The sequence below is a fragment of the Haplochromis burtoni genome, unplaced genomic scaffold (genome assembly GCF_018398535.1).
Source record: "Haplochromis burtoni strain Fernald_Lab_line unplaced genomic scaffold, NCSU_Asbu1 Contig_128, whole genome shotgun sequence".
Classification (NCBI taxonomy): domain Eukaryota; kingdom Metazoa; phylum Chordata; class Actinopteri; order Cichliformes; family Cichlidae; genus Haplochromis; species Haplochromis burtoni.
In genome coordinates this window covers 987,840-1,006,907 of record NW_024582489.1, presented here as the reverse complement: position 1 = coordinate 1,006,907, position 19,068 = coordinate 987,840, and the positions used below count along the sequence as shown (strand labels likewise).

At 41.1% G+C, this 19,068-nt stretch overlaps 2 protein-coding genes across 8 annotated transcripts in view; both read left to right on the top strand.

Moving 5' to 3' along the window:
- The first annotated feature begins 4,768 nt into the window (after positions 1–4,768).
- Positions 4,769–11,017, top strand: fosb (FBJ murine osteosarcoma viral oncogene homolog B). Of its 6 annotated transcripts, none has more exons than XM_005929982.3 (6): positions 4,769–5,162; positions 5,517–5,704; positions 7,869–8,252; positions 8,619–8,726; positions 9,142–9,492; positions 10,587–11,017. In XM_005929982.3, exons 1-6 carry the CDS (start codon positions 5,099–5,101, stop codon positions 10,638–10,640), a joined length of 1,149 nt encoding a protein of 382 aa, XP_005930044.1. In that variant the 5' UTR covers positions 4,769–5,098; the 3' UTR covers positions 10,641–11,017. The 6 variants fall into 6 exon arrangements, with proteins under 6 accessions (XP_005930044.1, XP_005930043.1, XP_005930041.1 ...); XM_005929981.3 differs by having other exon boundaries at positions 4,770–5,162; positions 9,653–11,017; XM_005929979.3 differs by having other exon boundaries at positions 4,773–5,162; positions 7,869–8,222; positions 9,142–11,017.
- A 6,168-nt stretch (positions 11,018–17,185) lies between these two features.
- Positions 17,186–19,068, top strand: part of cunh19orf47 (chromosome unknown C19orf47 homolog) — a 16,983-nt gene continuing 15,100 nt past the window's right edge. For both annotated transcript variants that reach the window (XM_005929985.3, XM_005929983.3), the window contains exons 1-4: positions 17,186–17,276; positions 18,254–18,341; positions 18,439–18,553; positions 18,762–18,843. In XM_005929985.3, the coding sequence (XP_005930047.1) occupies positions 17,258–17,276; positions 18,254–18,341; positions 18,439–18,553; positions 18,762–18,843 (304 nt within the window). In that variant the 5' untranslated portion in view covers positions 17,186–17,257. The remainder of the gene's footprint in view (positions 17,277–18,253; positions 18,342–18,438; positions 18,554–18,761; positions 18,844–19,068) is intronic.

Sequence of the window (19,068 nt, the reverse complement as noted above, 5' to 3'; positions counted from 1 at the left end):
TGTTGAAAGTAGGCTAGGATTGACGCGCTGCTTGTGTCTGAGTCACAGAGAGCTGTGGAATACTGAAACCCACTGATTGCATTTAACTTTAGGCATCCGACTCCCATGCAGTGCATGATACAATAGAGCCATCCACTCTTGTTTCTGTGCCTCAATGCTGACGTTTATGGCTGCACTTACAAGCAGAAAAAAAGAAAAAAGATTGGTCTGACGCCGTGTACAATTGCACAGATGGTTATTTAGAGGCATTTTCATCACAACGGAAAAAGTAATGTCACTCAGAACATAGTACGGCAACAGTAAAGAGACATTATCCTTGTTGTCGTTGCAAAACAGTGGTTTAGGATGGCGTGCCAAATAAAATAAAAATACAAAAAAAACAAAGGATAAAGAAAAAAACCTAAAATTTTTACATTTTCTGCCATGTTACATTAACTTCTCCCTCACACATAGCTCGCAAGCATCTCTTTAATTTATGCTTCATCATTAAGTGCTGTCAAGGCCCTGTTTTCAGGAGGTCAGCAGTGCCATGGTCAACCATAGCCCTACTTACCTGCTTAACACAGAGGAAAACAACTATATGAAGCCTGATACCACCAAGCCAGATAAAATTAAATGACGTGAAAATTTTTTTGTCTCAGAAGAGTCTGCAACCAAGGTTGTGACGCATGCACAGTCGAATGTTTTACCTTCTCCACATACCGCTCTAAATCATCCCTGTGCGTGTGTGCCGTGTAAACTCGCGAGCTTGCTACTTGTCTAATGAGCCACAAGGATTACACCATATAAACACAAGTGCACGGACATAAACAGGACAAAGGCGAGCGGCGGCGGAGATGGGAACGAGAAAGACTGGAAAAGATGCGAGTGTAAATAATCTAACTGGCTCTCCACACACGGATGTCAAGGAGGTCATGGGAATTTTCCTATTCAGTGAGCATTAACTTCATGATACAAACTGTTCATTGTGGGCTCCCTGTGGGATTATATTGTCTAATCTAAACCAAAAAACTGTGGCTGTAACATCTGCAGAAAATCAGGCACTAGTTTACCAGCAAATGTGAAGTAAAACAAAAGCCAAACAAATGTAGCGAAGACAAATCAGACACAAGCAGAGCCTGAAAAACAACATGAATACTACAGAGAGTCGAGGGAAGGTGGAGGATAACACTGAGGCAATCTTTGGCTCCTCGCAACGAGGACAACGAGTTCGTACCTCTGCTCGTAAGATACACACAAAACAGTCAGCTGTGATTAGCGGAGAAATCTCTACAAATCTTAATCATTTACTCCATTCTTTGCATGCCATCACTGAAAGAATAAACCAGCTAGTACGCAAGCCAAAGGGTGTGTGGAGGTGCAAAATAACATGACTGCTACACCACTATAAATCAAACACCAAAGTTTGCCTTAAGTCCTCTCCTTAAACTTAGGATTTATTGCAAGCATTTGGTATCAATCCATATCGTGTAGTCCTGAGTGCATTCATGATTTTTACACTAAAAACTGCCATGACAATAAAGAAAATCTGTTAAATATCTGAAAACAGGCAGGCAGGAAACTCGTGCATCTTTGCAGAAATAAAAGTTCAAAAGTTTATGGTTTCATCTTGATTCAAATATTAATAAATTCAGGGCTCTGCGTTTTTAATTTCACCTCAAGTGCTTCAGCTAATGCAGTATACACAGGCCATGTTTACATAGGTGTGGAGGGAGACAGTAAACTTTGCCAAGAAAGAATTACTGCTGGATTTAGACGATACGAGTTTTCAAGCAGCTACAGAGGCCTGAACCACCACTTTAAAGATCATGTAAGAATGAGCTTTGAGGGGTTTTTGACCTGAAAGACAAAACAGTCCTCGTCGCAGTTTAATTTTTGCTGTACCGATCGAGCCGAAACACAGAATACAGCAAAGATGAGGAAGGAAACTGTAGAGTGGCCAAAAGAAGAGCTGTGGCATAAGAGTATGAGACGCTTTGGTTGGCTGGGGGGGGAGAAATCTGATCAAATTTCTCTCGGTTAGGTGGGGGAAGCCTGTGAGAGTTATGCAATGTTGTTGGGATATGGAGCCAGAAAGGGGTGTAAACAACACCGCTCTCAAGTGGGACAGGCCTAATCGTTGCCTAGTAACAAGTATTTTGGGCCAGACCAAGCAAACATGGCCCGCCTTCCAAAAGGAAACAGGGGCTGGCCTCATGAGCACAGTGCAAGTTAGTGACTTCCCGAAAATACGCTAAGAGACAGGGGCAAGCAAAACAAAGCACGTCAGGGGCATTAGACAACACCAACCACTTTCTATTTTTTCATTTTTACCTAGCTTGGCAGGAGTCTAGACCACCGCAAGTTGTAAACACACAAACTTGCGATGAAGTAAACAGTCTGGAGGGAGGATTGCAGTCTAGAAACTCCACACCATCTCTGACTAAAGTCTAGCCGTGACTAACTATTTAGGCCCATGGAGCCTATGAAGAAACTTGTGAAAAAACTTCAGCATTAGGTTTACAACCTTTACAAATGCAACCCTACTTGATGATTAGTACACTTGGCAAAGCAAATTCCTGCTGCTCACTGATAAAGTGTTGCTGTTTTAATTATAATCTATATGATCCAAGCAACTTATTGACGCTGAGTAGATCACCTTTAATTCACTGGAATGAAAGTTAATGACCTGTTTCACAACATTATAATTAATGCATAATTAATCGCTTCTGCAGGTACAGGAGTAATTACTGCCCACCTTTTGTGTAACAGTTAATGTGTTTATTGCACGAAATAAGAACTGAGGCCATACCAACTGCATATTTAACGACACAGCGACTAGCGCATGGAGTCGGGAATTTTACCGGCGACTGCTCGGACGGTATGACAGCTAGTTTAGTGATGTTGAACCTGTAACTGCCTGAGGGTAGTTCAGGCAGCACAGGGTGGAAAAGGAAGATTAAAAAAAACGGTCGTTAACGGTTAAAAGTGCGCTGAAACAACAATAGTCGCCGCACTGCTCTCTGTTCCTCTCCGCTGCTGCCACTGTTCTCTGTGCAGAAAGAATCCGGAAGCCATATTGTGTGCGGCTGCTGTCTTGTCACCCATAGCCGGTTGCCACGGAAACCGGTTGCTAAGCGGCATAACAAAAAAGACCAAATTTATACGTGCTTGCGTCAGATGCAACGGCGTATCCATGGCGACGCAACGCTACACACATTCAGCAAACCCGTGTACAGCACATGGCCCCTGCCTCTTTTAGCACACCGTGTCTCTTTTTAACCGCTTGTTTTAGAGATTATTAAAAGTAAACACGTCTTCTTCTGTCGCTGGGAAGCATGTCTGTATTTTTAATCGGACTAGATATATGTTGTGTTAAAATAGCGGAAGCTATGTTAGTCGGCAGTGATTGGTTTCCCCGTGAATGTGGGCTGCCTTTCCTGCGTTATCAGCCATTCACCTTAATAATTCCCCATCAGGAACAATTCGCATCGACGGAGTTAGTCATCCCGGTTCAGCCGCACGGCACCGGTAGCGGCAGTCCGGATGGGACACAGCGTCCTCCGTGGATCCTCGTCTCTGACGTTGTTGCGGCGCTGACTAATAACTCGTTATCCCCAACTCTTCCCTTTTTGCTCACGCCTTTTCACACACCGACTGTATTGCCGTAGCCCTCTCGCAGCAGCAAGCCCGCCCAGTGACACTGTGTGACATCACGAACACAAAACGTAGGCCTTGTATTTCACATTTTCATTCATGATTTGACACCCCATGTTCCCGCATTTGGCCCTTGGAGCGACCCTCCTCCCCCCAAGCCAATGCCAAACTCCCACCTGCCACATTCCCACTGCTGTCCGCATGTAGGCTTTAATAATGAATCACTTTTGTGCTCGTCCCGGTGATGTTTGCAATGACAGGCGCAGATTTCCGTCACTGCTGCCCACTGTACATGTCAGAATAACACTGCTGTTTACCAACTAATGTTTATTTTTCCTTTTTTTTTCTTCAGGAGGAGGAGGAGGAGAGGGGTGTGAATAAGACCGATGTTCTGACACTCTCTGAGTGCTCTCTGACTGTCCTGCCCACACTCAAATCCATAACAGATTAGGTGTATACATTTTTAAAAGTCGTAAAACCTCGCTTGGCGTCGTACCTGCCCTCGGGTTTAAGGAGTGTTCAGGCACAGAAGAAAAGGAGGCTTTCCTTTCATTAAAACATTAGGCTCACAAGCACAGAGGACTCCCGAGGGCGTGTCCTGAGAAACTTTTCAGCAGGATTTCCCTCGCATGTTGACGGGATTCCGTCCTGAGCTGTGAGTATTGCATAACTTAATCCATTGTTTTTCTTCTGGTGTTTTCCAGGTTACGTATTATATTGTAAATAAAGAAAATAAATAAATAAAGGTTACTTATCTATCCCAGTTACAATATCTACAGAATATATATTATAGGTTTATCCAATATATAGCAGACTAATAACAATTACAATTGGGTAAATGTGCCACTGATTTCAACGTAACAAACCTCCACATTATAGGAATATTATGTATTGCTATGACTAAATAAATGTCCCAATCAAAAACACACGCAAACAGAGTCCTAAATAGATACTTTCCATATTTATCACCCCCGAGCTTCTTAAAATTTCCTCTCAGAAATTGTCAGACGGTGAGAAATATCTCATGCCCGTGATATGACCAAAAAAAAAAAGAAGAAAGAAGAAAGTCTATTATTATCCGTCGACGAGGTGAGCTTCTGGTCCATTTCAGTGGCAGAGGGAATCCCTCAACGTCACCAAGGATACCAAACACAACATCAGGCACAAATATGGTCATGTACGTCAGCGGAACTCCGAGGCGGGACTAGACCGTTGAAATGTCTTGCTTCTACTCTGGGCTTCATTCATAAGACAAGATCTGCTACTGTGCACCGTAATATAGCAAGCGTCCTCCGGCGTTCCGTGAGCGGACTTTATGGATGTATATTTGCACGTTTGATAAGGTCGGATAACGGAGAGCACTGAGAGGATTTACCGCTGAACCGGGGAGGACTTCTTCGCAGATTGAACTGGTAGACCTCCCTCCCCCGTCTAAAAGCGGGGAACTGGATTAAGAGTCTTCATGCAACTTTTTTGGAAAGAGACCAAGAGCGTTTCACCGGGGAATAACAAGAAGACTTACATAGGTAAGAAACGCTTACTTTTTGTGGCTGTGAGCGCAAACGGTTTGAGAGCAAAAGTCGCTTTTTGAAAGCGCACTATTTTAAAGTAGGTCGGGAGCATCTGTCTGCTTCAGACGGCTTCATAGGAGATGCTTAAAGACAGTTTTCCCTGCTGACACCGGTTTAAACGCATAAAACGCGCTGCTGCAGGCTACTTATTAACCGCCTGCCATCATTTATGAGAGAACAGCCTAATTTAAAGCAAGCGCCAGCTGGCTTGTGTTAAGTGCACCGAGTTTAACATCAGTCATTCTCTCATTACAGTACCTCTCCTCCTTTAGTAATCTTCTTGTGTGTGCCGCTGCCCTACCGCTGCAGGTGACATCGCTCTCTCTCCGGTACCTGCAGGTGTCGCGTTCTCTTTCGGCCCCCCCGGGGAGATGTACCAAGGATTTCCCGGCGACCCAGACAGCGGTTCCCGTGGAAGCTCGTCTCCATCTATAGAGTCCCAGTACCTTTCCTCCGTGGACTCCTTCGGGAGCCCGCCGACCACCAGTGCTCCACAGGTAAGTTCCAGTCAGCAGACTGGAAATGTAGTGAAAACAAAAGTCGGAGAGCATTTTTACCTCAGATTGTTTATTCGTTTAAAAATGCAATATGACTGACACGCGATCACTGGGTATGAACCTGTCATTTAATTATGACATGTGCTTTTGCTTAAACACACTCTGCATGGTGTGTCAGATGTATAAATATACAGAATATAAACGTATTTATGGCTTATGAAGCAGTGGGCTCTGTCACCGCTAACAGAAGACCGACTACACCAAGTCAGCACATTTGGTGTATCCGGTCTTTCTGCAGTCAGAACTTAAATGACCGGGATGACTGGATGTAAATTCAACGTCTGTGTGTTGACTGTAGCCCCGGTGGCGGCGTTGACAACGTGCTCAGCGCGGTTGACAGCGCTCTGGAACTCTCCGACGTAAGCGCCGCAGCCCCGCCCCTTTGCCCCGCTTCTCTCCTTCCACTCGCTCCGCTCTCCTCTCGCCGTGACGTAAATGCCCGTTCTATTTTGGAGTGCTACGTCGCGTTGCCAAGGGGAACACCGGGGGTGTGAGGGAGGAGGAGGAAGGAGGCGGGAGAGACGCCGTTTAGAGAGAAACGATTGGTGGAGGCGGTCGCTCTCAGAGCCGTCGGTCCAAACGTCTGAACGCGCTTTCAAATGAATATTAATGAACGGCGATACTCCCCCGAGTATGAAATATAAAATACCAGCGACAGATTTGAGCTTTCCACGACTATTTTTAGACATGGGCGCAGAGGAAAGCTTAATAGCCCGTCTTTTTTATTTTAACAATAAAAACACCTACAGTCGTAAATTTCAAGTTTTTTTTGTTGTTGTTTTTTTTTTTTTGCTTAAAGTTAAACAAAACATTCTTGAACACCCTTTTAATTCAAATTCTCTATATAATGAGAAATCCAAGGCTGCTACCTTAACACGTTTTGGCTCCTACCTTTACAACAAATAGCATTTCTCCACTCTTTGGTAAATCCCACGGAAAAGGTGGTTAAATGAATATCAAGAAATGGAAACAAGTCAGAAACTGGGTCTAGGTAATATAGGCCTACAACAGGGGTGTAAAACAGAAGACCCAAGTGTCAGAAGTGGCCACAAAAGTTTTTAATCTGGCCCACTTGACAGCTTTGGAAAATGTGAAGGAGTGCATAAATTTTAGATTTTCTGCTGTATTTTTTTTCATAGGTTTTATGGCTTTTGTACTTCTCCCACGGCTATTTATACTTCACCAAAGTAGTAACAGATAAACAGCTAAATGGCAGAATGTTCCTGTTTTTTCACTGTCTACTATAGAAATGCATGATTTATAAAGTAAGTTTACAATAGAAAAAATAAATAAATAAAAAGAGGACATTCTGTCTGTCAACTAACAAACATTTCCAGCTTTATAATTGCAGGACAGTCTGCGCAATGAGCTAACAGAACTTCTTCCTTAATTTTACAGATTTATTTCTTACAATTTAAGCCCCAAGTGGAATTTCTCTATCATCTAGAAAAACTGAGTCATATCACCTAAAACTGCACTTGTTTTTCTTATATTAAAATATTTCAGGGGTTTAATGTATGATTAAATGTCTGTGGGCTGCATGTGGCCCACAATGTGAAATGAGTTTGATACCCCTGGCGTAAAATGTCTGATCACTAAGGAGTCTTAAAACTGTATCACGTCAGGTAGCCTAAACCTTTCTTTATGTAATTGTTAACATAATGGGTCCAGGCATATTAAATTATTAATGTTAATATTCTTCTTTCTGTTTGTGGCAGCCTAGCATGACTTTCCTAGTATATGATAAATACTAGTATCTCTTCAGCTGTTGTTTTATACATTCAGCCACATTCGGAGCAGAGGGTTTTTCACACCTTGTTGTAGTTTATCTACAGTCAGATGAGAATAGCAAACAGATACAAATAGTTTTAGGTGAAATCTGAATTTAAATCATTTTACACTTTAAAGCAGATCTTTATTGCAGCTGATGAGAATTTCAGTGCATGTTTGTACTAAATGTATCCGGTTTGCTACAGTGATCGGACTGATGCACAGATCCCAGCTTTTTTTTCTGGTTTTTCTGTATCTGTCTGTATTTTTTTTGCTGCTCTACCTGATCTGAGCTCTGGTCCATAAAACTTAATTGTTGACATCTCCTCCTCAGGAGTGTGTGTCAGCAAGTGCTGGCTTGAGCATTGTGGGCAGCGGGCCAGGGACAAGTGGTGGAGGTGAGATGCCCGGTTCATTCGTGCCAACCGTCACTGCCATCACCACCAGTCAGGACCTGCAGTGGATGGTACAGCCAACCCTCATCTCATCCCAGGCTTCTGGACAGAGTGGCTCCACCGGGACCACGACCATGACCCAACCAGCTTCACTGGTTGATCCGTTTGACATGCCAGGCCCGAGTTATTCCTCGGGATCTGGATTCACCCCACCGAGTTCAGACACTCCAGGGCCAGCAGCTGGCCCTGTCCGTCAGTCCAGAGCCCGAACTCGGCGTACACGAGAAGAGTCTGTGAGTGAAGATGGAGATGTTGGTGTGTTAGTAAGTTTGCGTGCTTGAATGGTTTGTCTGTTGACCCTCGCATGTTATACATGCACTGCAGGTATATTGTTTACGAGGAAGCCAGTAAAGGTAATAACGCTGTGTCTGTAATGTTAAGCAGTGGTGTGTGCTAACACTAATGGGTGGGTGGGTAATTAATTGGTGTATTTGGTGTTTGCTTTGGTATTTTCTCATTTGCACAAACCTACTAAACGGCAGAAGGCTAGTTCACTGTTCAGGCACAAGCAACTTTTATCTGTCAGCTGTGATCAAATGTAGCTTTATTTGGTGTTTTTAAGCTAAATTAGTCAATTAAAATAGCCAGTGTTTTTTTTTTAAGCTAATCTGTATTCTTCCTTATCTTAGCTAACACCCGAGGAAGAAGAAAAGAGACGTGTTCGTCGAGAGAGGAACAAGCTGGCTGCTGCCAAATGCCGAAATCGCAGACGAGAACTTACAGACAGACTGCAGTCGGTGAGCCTGGCCCTGTTCTTGCTTTCAGAGCGAATGATGATGATAATTGCATATTTTATGTTACCTCCCATAGCATCGTGTGGTGGGGTAATAAATGCTTGCATGTGTGTACAAGAGAGAGGATTATGGTAATGGGTGTTTAGCTGCAGCGAAGACAATTACAGTCCTCAAAAGAGACTATTGTACTTTTGGTAGTTAAGGCCTAATTAACATACTCTTCTATAAGCCACCTTGCATATACGGCTGTAGGGGAAGCAGGGAGGTATTTCTACTGGAATAAACACAAAGAAGATTGGCATACCTAACACTCCTTTCTTCTATCTGCTGCACATCTTCTTCCCATTTCACCCACCTTTGCCTTGTTCCCGTCTCCTTCTCCCCCATTTTTTCTTTCATCCTCTGTACCAACCCACAGGAGACAGACGTACTGGAGGAAGCAAAGGCAGAACTGGAGGCAGAGATCTCAGAGCTACAGAAAGAGAAAGAGCGCTTGGAGTTTGTGCTGGTGGCTCACCAGGCAAACTGTAAGATCCCATACCAGGACCAGCCTCAGCAGGGCTCAGCACAGCTGCCTCCAGTGCAGTCCCAGCTGCCTCCTCCCCAGGCCTTACAACCGCCTGTCTCCATTGTGGGCTTGACTGTGAAGGAAGACTCTTTCTATCTGCCTCCTGCCTACACAGCCCATCCTGCCTCCACACAGTCCCAGCCTCCGGTTCAACAGCAGCAGCAAGTCCAGCAGCAGCCTCAGCCTGGAATAATGCAGGAGGTAGAGTTCTCTAGTTCTTTTTATGGCTCAAGCGAGCCAGCACCTGGTGGGCCATGCCTTATGGTCAACGACAGTGGTGGTGGTGGTGTTAACCATGACGATGCGGCCATTGGCAGCTACAACACCTCATACACATCTTCATTTGTGTTCACCTACCCAGAGGGAGCCTGCGGGGTCAGTGCCAACCAGCGGAACAGCAGTAGCGAGCAGTCGTCCGATTCTCTGAACTCGCCTTCTCTGCTGGCGCTCTGACTGACCGACAGACACACGCATACACATGTTAACACACACGCACATTATTCTCGCTGGAAGTAGAGGCTGAAGTACACGCACAGTACCGATCAGCCTCACCGATTGAGAAAAAAAATAACAACAAAAACAACCAATGGTTTACATCTGATTGGATTATGAGTTTACACATTCTGAAATGTATCCTAATTAAGAGCCATACAAATAGTTGCACATTAGGTCTAACCTTTAACATTCACTATATTTTAGTTTTCTATTACACTCGCAACTGGACATTATGGGTGAATAAAACTGGGTTACGAAAACTGAGTCCAAGTTGCCAATCTTAAATTCTGTGGCTTAACAGATTAATTCACAGTGAATTCTCTTAAGCTTGTACTCTGATTGAGTAAGAAACAACACGATCACTCCGACAAGCACAAGCGCCCCTAACTTGTTCCCTCTGTCGGTTGCCCCTCTTCCAGTGCTCCCATCCTTTTCCATGCTTTTCTTCCTCTCGCTGAATGTATTTGTGCAAATCTGAAATAGGGACGAAGGACGCTCTGTTCAGGTTTTCTTCTCGTGGGAGACAGGCTGCTGATCTCTCGCTCACCTCTAACTGTTCATCTGCTCGACTTCCCTCTGCTTCTTCATTTGCTGTTTGGACTTGGCAAGTTAAGGATCTGAGTGTCACAGCCCGCCACTAAATCTTGTGCTTTTTCCTTCTCTCGTTTTTTCTTTTTCTTTTTTTTTAACAAAAAAACCACAAAAAAAAAAATCTTCTGACGTCTGCCTACCTGCTGTGCGACCCATCTCTACCCATCTCTGTTTTCTCCTCTTCTGTCTCTTTCTCCTTCTCTCTGAAGTCTTCGACCCCCGAGAGCCCGAAGACACCCTCCAGCCCTTGGGACCTTGAGTGAAAGCCGGCTCAACTAACATGCCCCCCTTTGAACCCTGTCATACAAGGACATGGACGCAAGCCCAACCAAACGGAAGAGTCTTTTCTTGGAGCACGTTGCTCAAATCCTTACAGTGAACAGCAGCTAAATACTCTGAACACGCACACAGACGCATAATTGATGAACAAACACATGCAAAAAAAAAAAAAATGCAAGATGGATGCCACTGTCTTCTGCTGAGCCATTTTTCATGTTGTTCACACAATGAAGATTAGACACACCAGTTGTGAGGATATAGAGAGACTTAAGGAATTAAGGAAGCAAGCAGGAAAGGCTCTGAGGGAGTCCGGATAGAGGATGGCTTTCATTTTAACGACGGATTTTTGTGACCAAAAGTTTAAAAAAAAGGAAACAAAATAGAAACAACAACAGAAAAAAAGAATAAAAAAACAAATAAAACACACAGAAAAAAAAATCTTCTCTTGCCAACTGTGTGGAAGGGTGACCTCAGTAAAAACACCTCCATACCACAGAGCCTCATCGCCCTGGGCCGACATGCGTATATTCACGCCATCGCTTTCAGCAACTGAAGATGTTTGCTGCAGCGCACCAGCTCAGAGTTTTGCTCACACTCATTCAGATGTGAACCGATGCCTTTATTTAGAGGAGAGACTTTTTCTTTTTTCTTTTTTTTTCTTTTTTGGGGATAGTGATTCAGACAACCTCTAAACATTGGGCTCAGTGGTCTCTGTACCTCCTCTGTTCTCTAACGGGGATGAGGCGGAGGTGCGTTTATTGTGAGTGCGTCCACTCTGAGGCACCTGGCCCGTTTATTTCTTTCTTTATTGAGGTTGACGGGGCCAGTGAGCACAAAAGCAAGACCTGGAAACGAAAGGGGAGAACGTGTGGGCTGTTGTTTTGGAGTAAAGCGTCCTTTCCTTTGCCTGTGAATTTGTAATTTTTTTTCCCCTGTATGTTTGAGTAAGAACCGTTATATATTTTAATGTTTATATTTGTTTGTGTGTTTAATTGTTTTGCATTGACCTCCGCTTTCTCCTGTACTGTTAGCGTTTATTATTATTTTTGTATGTTTTGTCATTTTAAGTGGGAGATTTCTTCACAAATGTTCCTATTATATCTGCATACTTATTGTTTCATTATCTTATTGTATTTTTTTTCATTTGGCAACTTTGGAGGCATGCTGTGCACTACGAGGAAAAAAAATTTAAGTCCATACCCATCTACATAGTTAAAGGTAACATGTATATATATAAAAGTATATATACCATGATGTATGAATGTCTGTAGATCTAAATGGGATATTTTTGTCAATGAAGAAGAAGATAAAATAGTAAAATCAATATTTTTCTAAATGAACAAACATATATATATATATATATATATATTATAAAGTACTGCCCTGTCCCTCAACATGAAGCACGATGTCACTGCCTCTGTCAATGTGTATTTATGTTTTATAAACGATATAAAGCACTATCCGAGTTACATTAAATGTATGTTTATAATGACAATGATGTTAGAAGGTTGTGGTAATGCCTTTGTTTTGTTTGTGTTTTCCTCTGTGAGGTCTGTCCCAAAGCTACTGACACCTTAACGCCACTTGCTCATTAGCAGAAAACGAGGGGGGAAAAAGTGATTGAATGTCAATGCGCATATTAAAAGTGTAAGTGTTCAGATGAAAACGTGACGATTAAACTGTTTGATTTGTAAGGCCAAAGTATTTCACACCCAGTGTAAACATGCCACTCAGTGGCGTTCGCATTTCCGATAAAAAGTGTTTGAAGCATAACTGCAGCCTTGATTGATGGGCGTCATCATGTTAAAGCTGATCCACTGGTATACTCGACAATACATGTTGCCTTTCTGAGATTAAAAAAAAAAAACAACCAAAAATCAATTGTTGTTATTGCTGGATGAGAAGCTTTATTTTTCAACTAATAAACATGTTTATTCCAAAAAGAAAAGAAATTGCTGGTTTAATGGTATAAATCTTTGCTAAACAGTGGCTCTGGGTGGTCAGAAAATGGGCAGACCTCATGTTTTTTTTGTTTTGTTTTTTAAATGTTGTATAAGGACTGTGTTTGTACAGATGTTGGAGATGCCTTTTTGATCTCTATCCAAATGCAAATGTGATGAGAATATGTTCTGGTGTCAGAATGAGCATAAAACATATTCAATAGTTCTCATGTATATAGATTTTTGTGGTGCTACTTATACTAGACTACAATGATGAGACCGTTGAGCGGTGGAAAAGTCACCGAAGGTCCAGACAAATGAAAACGCTGGTTGTCTCATCAGAATTTTGTATTCTGAACGAAAGCTGATAACAGTGAATTCGATGCAGCTGAAGCTCTGAATACTCAGTAATAGTTTAATATCAACTGCCTGTTCCATCTCCAAGTGTGGAAAAAATAGATCTCAGAGGGCCCTTGTACTGTACCTGCATTCCACACTTACATCTCTGATCATCACACAACATATTAGACTCATTCTTTAATGAAATTTGTTTGCTTTGGATTTAATTGAAATCGTTTTTATTTTTCCTTTGATAATTGTGAGGTTACAATAACAAATGGGTTGCTCGTAAATTGGAAAAGGTGACACAAAAGGACGAGAAGAAATATCCAGCTGTGCGATGGCTATGTTAGCATTAACTGAAAACAAAAAAGAGTTTTCTTATTTTTCTATGATGAGGTGAATGTTTCTATGTATTTCTATTTTTCCACAATTCCCATATGAGCTCCAGTTTCATATCATCTGTTATGAAATGCAATATTATTATCCTCTTGGATGAACATAATGTAGCAAATTACACAGTGATCAAACTGACTGCTACTATATGTCAAGTGTGATGATGTATTGCTTTAATTAACACGTTTTCTTACAGTATTAAACGTTATCCTTATTGTTTAAAATAACATCTAGTGTGAGACAAACGTCACAGAGAATGTATCAAAAAATCTATAATTTTTTATTTATATATTGATGATACAAAAAGATTAAAGTTATAGAAAGCCACTGCTTTTATCAACAGCTTTTCTTGTTTTTTAAATAAACCCTCATATTATTTTCTGTGAGTGAAAGTTACAGTTTTGGAATACATAATAAATATGGGTACAGAAGTAAAGGGCATGAAGAAATTCTATGAAAGATGTAATTAAAGATACATGGATTATTACATAACGTGCTCATGAAGGTGCTCTGATATCAAATTATCAACTGGTCTATTTTGTAGTCCATTTACATCACCCTAATTTATTCTGTACGTCACAAAAATGTAATGTTTACTTATTTTTACAGCCTTATTTTCATTTTTTTTTTTTAATCTTGGAAGAGTACAAAAGTGTATGACATATTTTCCGTGTCACTTTTGCGGTCTCTGCTCTGTGAGCTCCTGTGTCCGCTATTCCACCTCTGGCTTTGCCATCTTAAAAAAAAGTTTACATTATGTTTTTTTTTTCCTCATTTTCTAGACTATGAGAGCTGGGTGAGCTGTCTCCTTTAATGATGGTTTGGCTAAATGCCTTACATTTTTCCAGTTTATGAAGAATTGCATAAATAACATATCTTGAGGTGCACTTCTCTTGTGTTTTTTTACACTTGTTTTGCTCTTTTTGAGCTCCTTAAAAGATTTACTTGAGTCGAGACTGCAGAAGTTGAGCAAGAACCTGAAAAGTGCATGTATCTATCATTTTTCTGAACTGCAGTTTCTTTTCTTTATATTTTATCCTGATGATTATTTTCATACATTCCACAAAATGTAAAAAAAATAATAATAATATTAATAAAAAAATATCCATCACAGTTCTTTGGACATTAAGTATTATATGCTGTACTAACTTGTTATGTTAAACCAATCTGATGTCTACTGTCACAAAAAATCCTTACATTTAACAAGCTCCAACCAGATAACATTTTGCTTACATTAATGAAATAACATGTTGTAATGCTTGGTTTACTCTGTGTTTAAATTCCTGTAATTTACAGAAATATGCAGATAGAAGAGTACAATGTATTTATGAAATGCAATATGCAAAAGGTTCACTGGCAAGTCTCAAAATTCAGTTTATTTGTACATCCCAGTCTCACATATAGAGGTTCAAAGGGGTTCTTCTCTGTGAGGAGGATTAAATTGCCAGCAATTTGGGATTAAAGGGTTGAAGAGTGAGTAGGGACAGAGTAGCCAACTTTCAGACATATAAGAAGGTCCAAGATCATTTAGGATTTTATATACATATATGTAAGAGTCAGTCAAAAGTCAATGAGATGTGCTGTGAGATACTGGAAGCCAGTGTAGCTCTGCTAAAACTGGACTGATCTGCTCCCAGTTATTTTTTTCCTTTAGTTAATAACGTTGCAGGAGAGTTTTGGATAATCTTTTTGGGATGTCCAGAAAAAAAGAGCACAGCAGTTCCACTGGACATGAATACAAGAACAAGGTTTTTAGAGTCAGAGTATATCAGGAAGGGTTTTATCTTGGATGTATTCCTGAGATGTCTTACTGATGGAATTAATGTGAGGTTTAAAGCTCAAATCAGAATTTAAAACAACCCCACGACTTTTAACTTGTGGTTTTCCTCATACCCAGTGACTTGTAAGAGTATAATAAATTGATTATAAAAAAAAGACTTATAAAAATGCTTATTTATTAATGTTTTTCATTAATCTGTATATTAACTGTGTGTAAAATGTCTATGTTACTTATCTGAGCTGTGCAGAGCTTTATAGTGCCTTTTGGCTTTTTTTAATTATTTTTTTGTTTGGGTGAGGGCACTTCATGTTTCATTTCTGAAATTAGAAGGATGAAGACAAAGCACTGATAAACAGAAAGTGAATACTTACCTCCATCAAGTGGTCAGAGACTTCACTCCGGATGTATTTTTGCTTTTGCTGCTGCAGGTGAGGCCTGTTGCTCCATATCTGCTAAAAAAATTTTTAAAAAATGCATATTTTCAAACGTAGGTAAGTAGTAAAATTCAAATAGCGACAGCCCTCAAACTTAAAGTGACTGTCACTGGCTGTCATTTATAGTCATTCACTGAACAAAGAATCAAGTTTTTGGTTACCTGAATGGACATCAAAACTGGCCTCCACTGTGAGGCTGTAGAAAGGCATGGACTTATCCAAACCAATCAGCAAAGGTTAGGTTATATGAGTGTCATTATTGCATATGAACAATCAGCAGTGGCCTGGAGCAGTTCAAACAATGATGTGTTTTTTTTTTCACATCATTCAAAAAAAGAAAAAAAGTAAGCCAGTTAAATACAAAATGCAGTTTACATTATTTATGATTAAATTATTAAATTCATCAATGGAAAAATTATTCAAACCTACCTGAACCTGTGTGAAAAAATAACTACACCCTAAACCTTTATTGTGTTGTGCCACCCCTCGACAGCAAGAACTGCAATGGAGCATTTGTGATAACTGCAATGAATCATTCACATCACTGTGGAGGAGTTTTGTCTCACCCTTCTTTGGAGAAGTGTTTTAAATCAGCCAAAATTGAGGGTTTTCAAGCATACACAGCCTTGTTCAAGGTCATGCAAAAGCTTCTCAATAGGATTTAAGCCCAGACTTTGACAAGGCTATTCCAAAACCTTCATTTCATTATTTTTGAGCCATTCAGAGGTGGATTTGCTGGTGTTTTGCTAAATAACCTAAGTATGTATATCTATATGTAATGGGACTCAAACCTTCCAAGTAATTCTCCCTTTGTCTCATCACGCTACAAAATATTTTGCCAAAAGTCTTGGAGATCATCCAGATATTTTTTGTCAAAGACGCAATGAGCCTTATTCAGCAGTGGTTTTCTCCCTATAAGTCTCCCATGGATGCCCTTTTATTACCCAATCTCTTTCTCATTGTTGAATCATGAACTCTGACATTAACTGATTCAAGTGATGCCTGCAGTACTTTAGATGTTATTCTGGGTCTTTTGTGATCACCTGGATGTGTTGATGCACTCATGCAGTGGTTTTAGTAGGCTGGGCAGTTCTGTGAAGTTTCACCACTTGGTAAATTTTTCCAGACAGATAGATGTCAAAGACGTTCTTGAGGCTTTTTTGAGTGTGGCATGACGTGTTGCTTTCTGAGATCATTTATCCTTCTTCACTTTGTCAGACAGTGAAAAAGATTCTTTTAAGTGATTTCTTGATTCAACCAGTCTGGAAGAAATTCTGGCTGGGTGTGGCTGACTCAGCTTTCCAGAAATGTGGTTTATGGGGAATGACACAGGCTAACAGAGAGAAAGACAACCATTTCCGTCTTTGGCTAATGTTGTAATATGTAAGTCAGAAAATATACAAATAAAAAATAACTCAGGAAGGGGGCACATACTTTTTCACAGCAATGCAACATAAAAACAGCAATGTCCTGTAGTATGCTCAAGTAAAACTCTAGGTTTGATTTTTTTTTTTTTAATTCATGCATTTTTGATTTTCCTATAAATAATTAAAGTGAACATCACCTGATGTTGGCAGTGATTTGTGTGATTTTCCGGTCTTCGTCGCTCTCTAGCGTCCCAGACTGAAAACTTTCCGACCGAAATGTTTCCGGATCCGCCGGAAGTTGGGGACCTTTCTGCATGCGGTTGACGTCACCACACAGTCGTGAACATGGCGTCCGTGACAACAGGTGAGAGCACAAAGGCCCGGCTAGCCGGTGTTAACAATTGGTTGATTTAAATTATTTCAGCAGTACTTCGCCAGATATTAACACTGGCACCTCGTCTTTAATGTTTACGAGCGTTTGGGTTCACAGCGATCCCCGCGGAACAGCTTTTATTCGCGGCTACTGGAGCCGCTCACACAATGCTAACACAGAGTGCTAGGACAAACAACCGTGTTACTGAGTTTTGTGTCGCTCTCTGAAATGTGTGATTTAATCTTTAGTGGGAAAACAATCGTAAGGGGGAACTGTGTCCTAGATTAGTGGCCAGTTTAACCTCTGAATCGTCCAACTTGTCTCGCCGCTAATGCTAACGTTAGCCTACCAGCTCCGGGACATCTACCACTCCGCTTTGTCCTCAATCTGTTAAAACTAAATGATTTTTAAATAGTCTATCTCTGATTTGCTTCTAAGTGCTATGACAGTTTATTCGCCGTCCGTGTCTCCGCGTGGCCGAGTTTCACGTCCGGCATAGCCATTGTTGTGGCAGCTGTTGTGCTTCCTTCACAGTTTATCTGCTCCTGCAGCCACAGGACGGTTCATATGTGGGGTTATAAATAACCTCCAGCTGGTCACGGTCAGCATGTATTAGACATCAGTATGCTGCTGTCTCTGGTGGTTTATGTCTCCCACTGGCGTCTTGTTACACTGTAGTATTACTTTGAACAGTCCCACATTACACTTAGTGTGATCACAGCCTGTGGAATTCGTGGGCAACTTGGCCAGGAGTTTTGGTTATTGCTGTTGTGTTTTGGTTTCCAATTTTTCTGTTCTTAACAAAAGCAAACTGGAGCAGTGACACTGTAGACTTTAAAAAATCAACAAGTAAAGAACTCATTACTTGCAACTGTAGTTGTGGCATTGTTTATTTATAAAGACCCGTGTTTGATTCTGCTTAAGTTGTTTGGTGGTTAATGTTTCAACCTTTCCATTTTTCTTTTAAGCCACCTCAGAGTGGATTCAGTTTTTTAAGGATGCAGGGATCCCAGCTGGTCTGGCTGTCACATATGCGGTTTCCTTCGTAGACAACAGGTAAAGACATTGTGGCCTCGTGAACACATTCATGCTGTGATCATGTGCACTTTATTAATGCTCTCATTGTTTGTCCTGATTGTTTAATCCTCGGCAGAATTCAGAAGAACATGTTAATGGACCTCAGTAAAGACATCATGATGGACCTCGGCATTACTGTAATTGGGGACATCATTGCCATTCTTAAACATGCCAAGCAGGTCTACAGGCAGGTGAGCCAGACTTGATCTTTTAATGTTATGAAAAGCTGAAAATTGTTCACTGTTAACAATTGTGTTTGTCCAGAAGTCTACAGGCAATATAATCGTGTACTGATTTAAAATAGCCACGCCTATATGCTAGCGCTAGGGTTTATTTTAAAATTGCAGCATTAGGTGCAGATTTCACTCAACACTTTGTTTTCCTGCTCTGTTTTCTAAGGACATGTGCAAAATGGCAACTGAGGCCATCTCATCAGGACAGACCAGTGTTCAAGCTGAGCTCAGAAGAACTGCCAACACCCGTAAGTAATGACATGTTAATTTATTTTGCAAAGTATGAGCCTTTATTAGAAGTCAAAAGAGCTTCAAAGAAAAGCGTCTGGACTTCTTTAAGTTGCTTGAAGATGTTTCACCTCTCATCCGTGAAGCTTCTTCAGTTCTAAGGTCAAATGGTGGGAAAGGATAATGGAAGCACTCAAAACGTGCGGCTATCCTAATTGGGCGTTCTTAAAGTCAGCAAAGAGGCA

Excerpts from the sequence above, each read along its gene's own strand:
- fosb (XM_005929976.3), top strand. The coding sequence starts at position 5,099 with ATGCAACTTTTTTGGAAAGAGACCAAGAGCGTTTCACCGGGGAATAAC. Across the intron at positions 8,253-8,618 it reads ATGGAGATGTTGGTGTGTTA|CTAACACCCGAGGAAGAAGA; the intron begins GTAAGTTTGCGT and ends TCCTTATCTTAG. Across the intron at positions 8,727-9,141 it reads TTACAGACAGACTGCAGTCG|GAGACAGACGTACTGGAGGA; the intron begins GTGAGCCTGGCC and ends ACCAACCCACAG.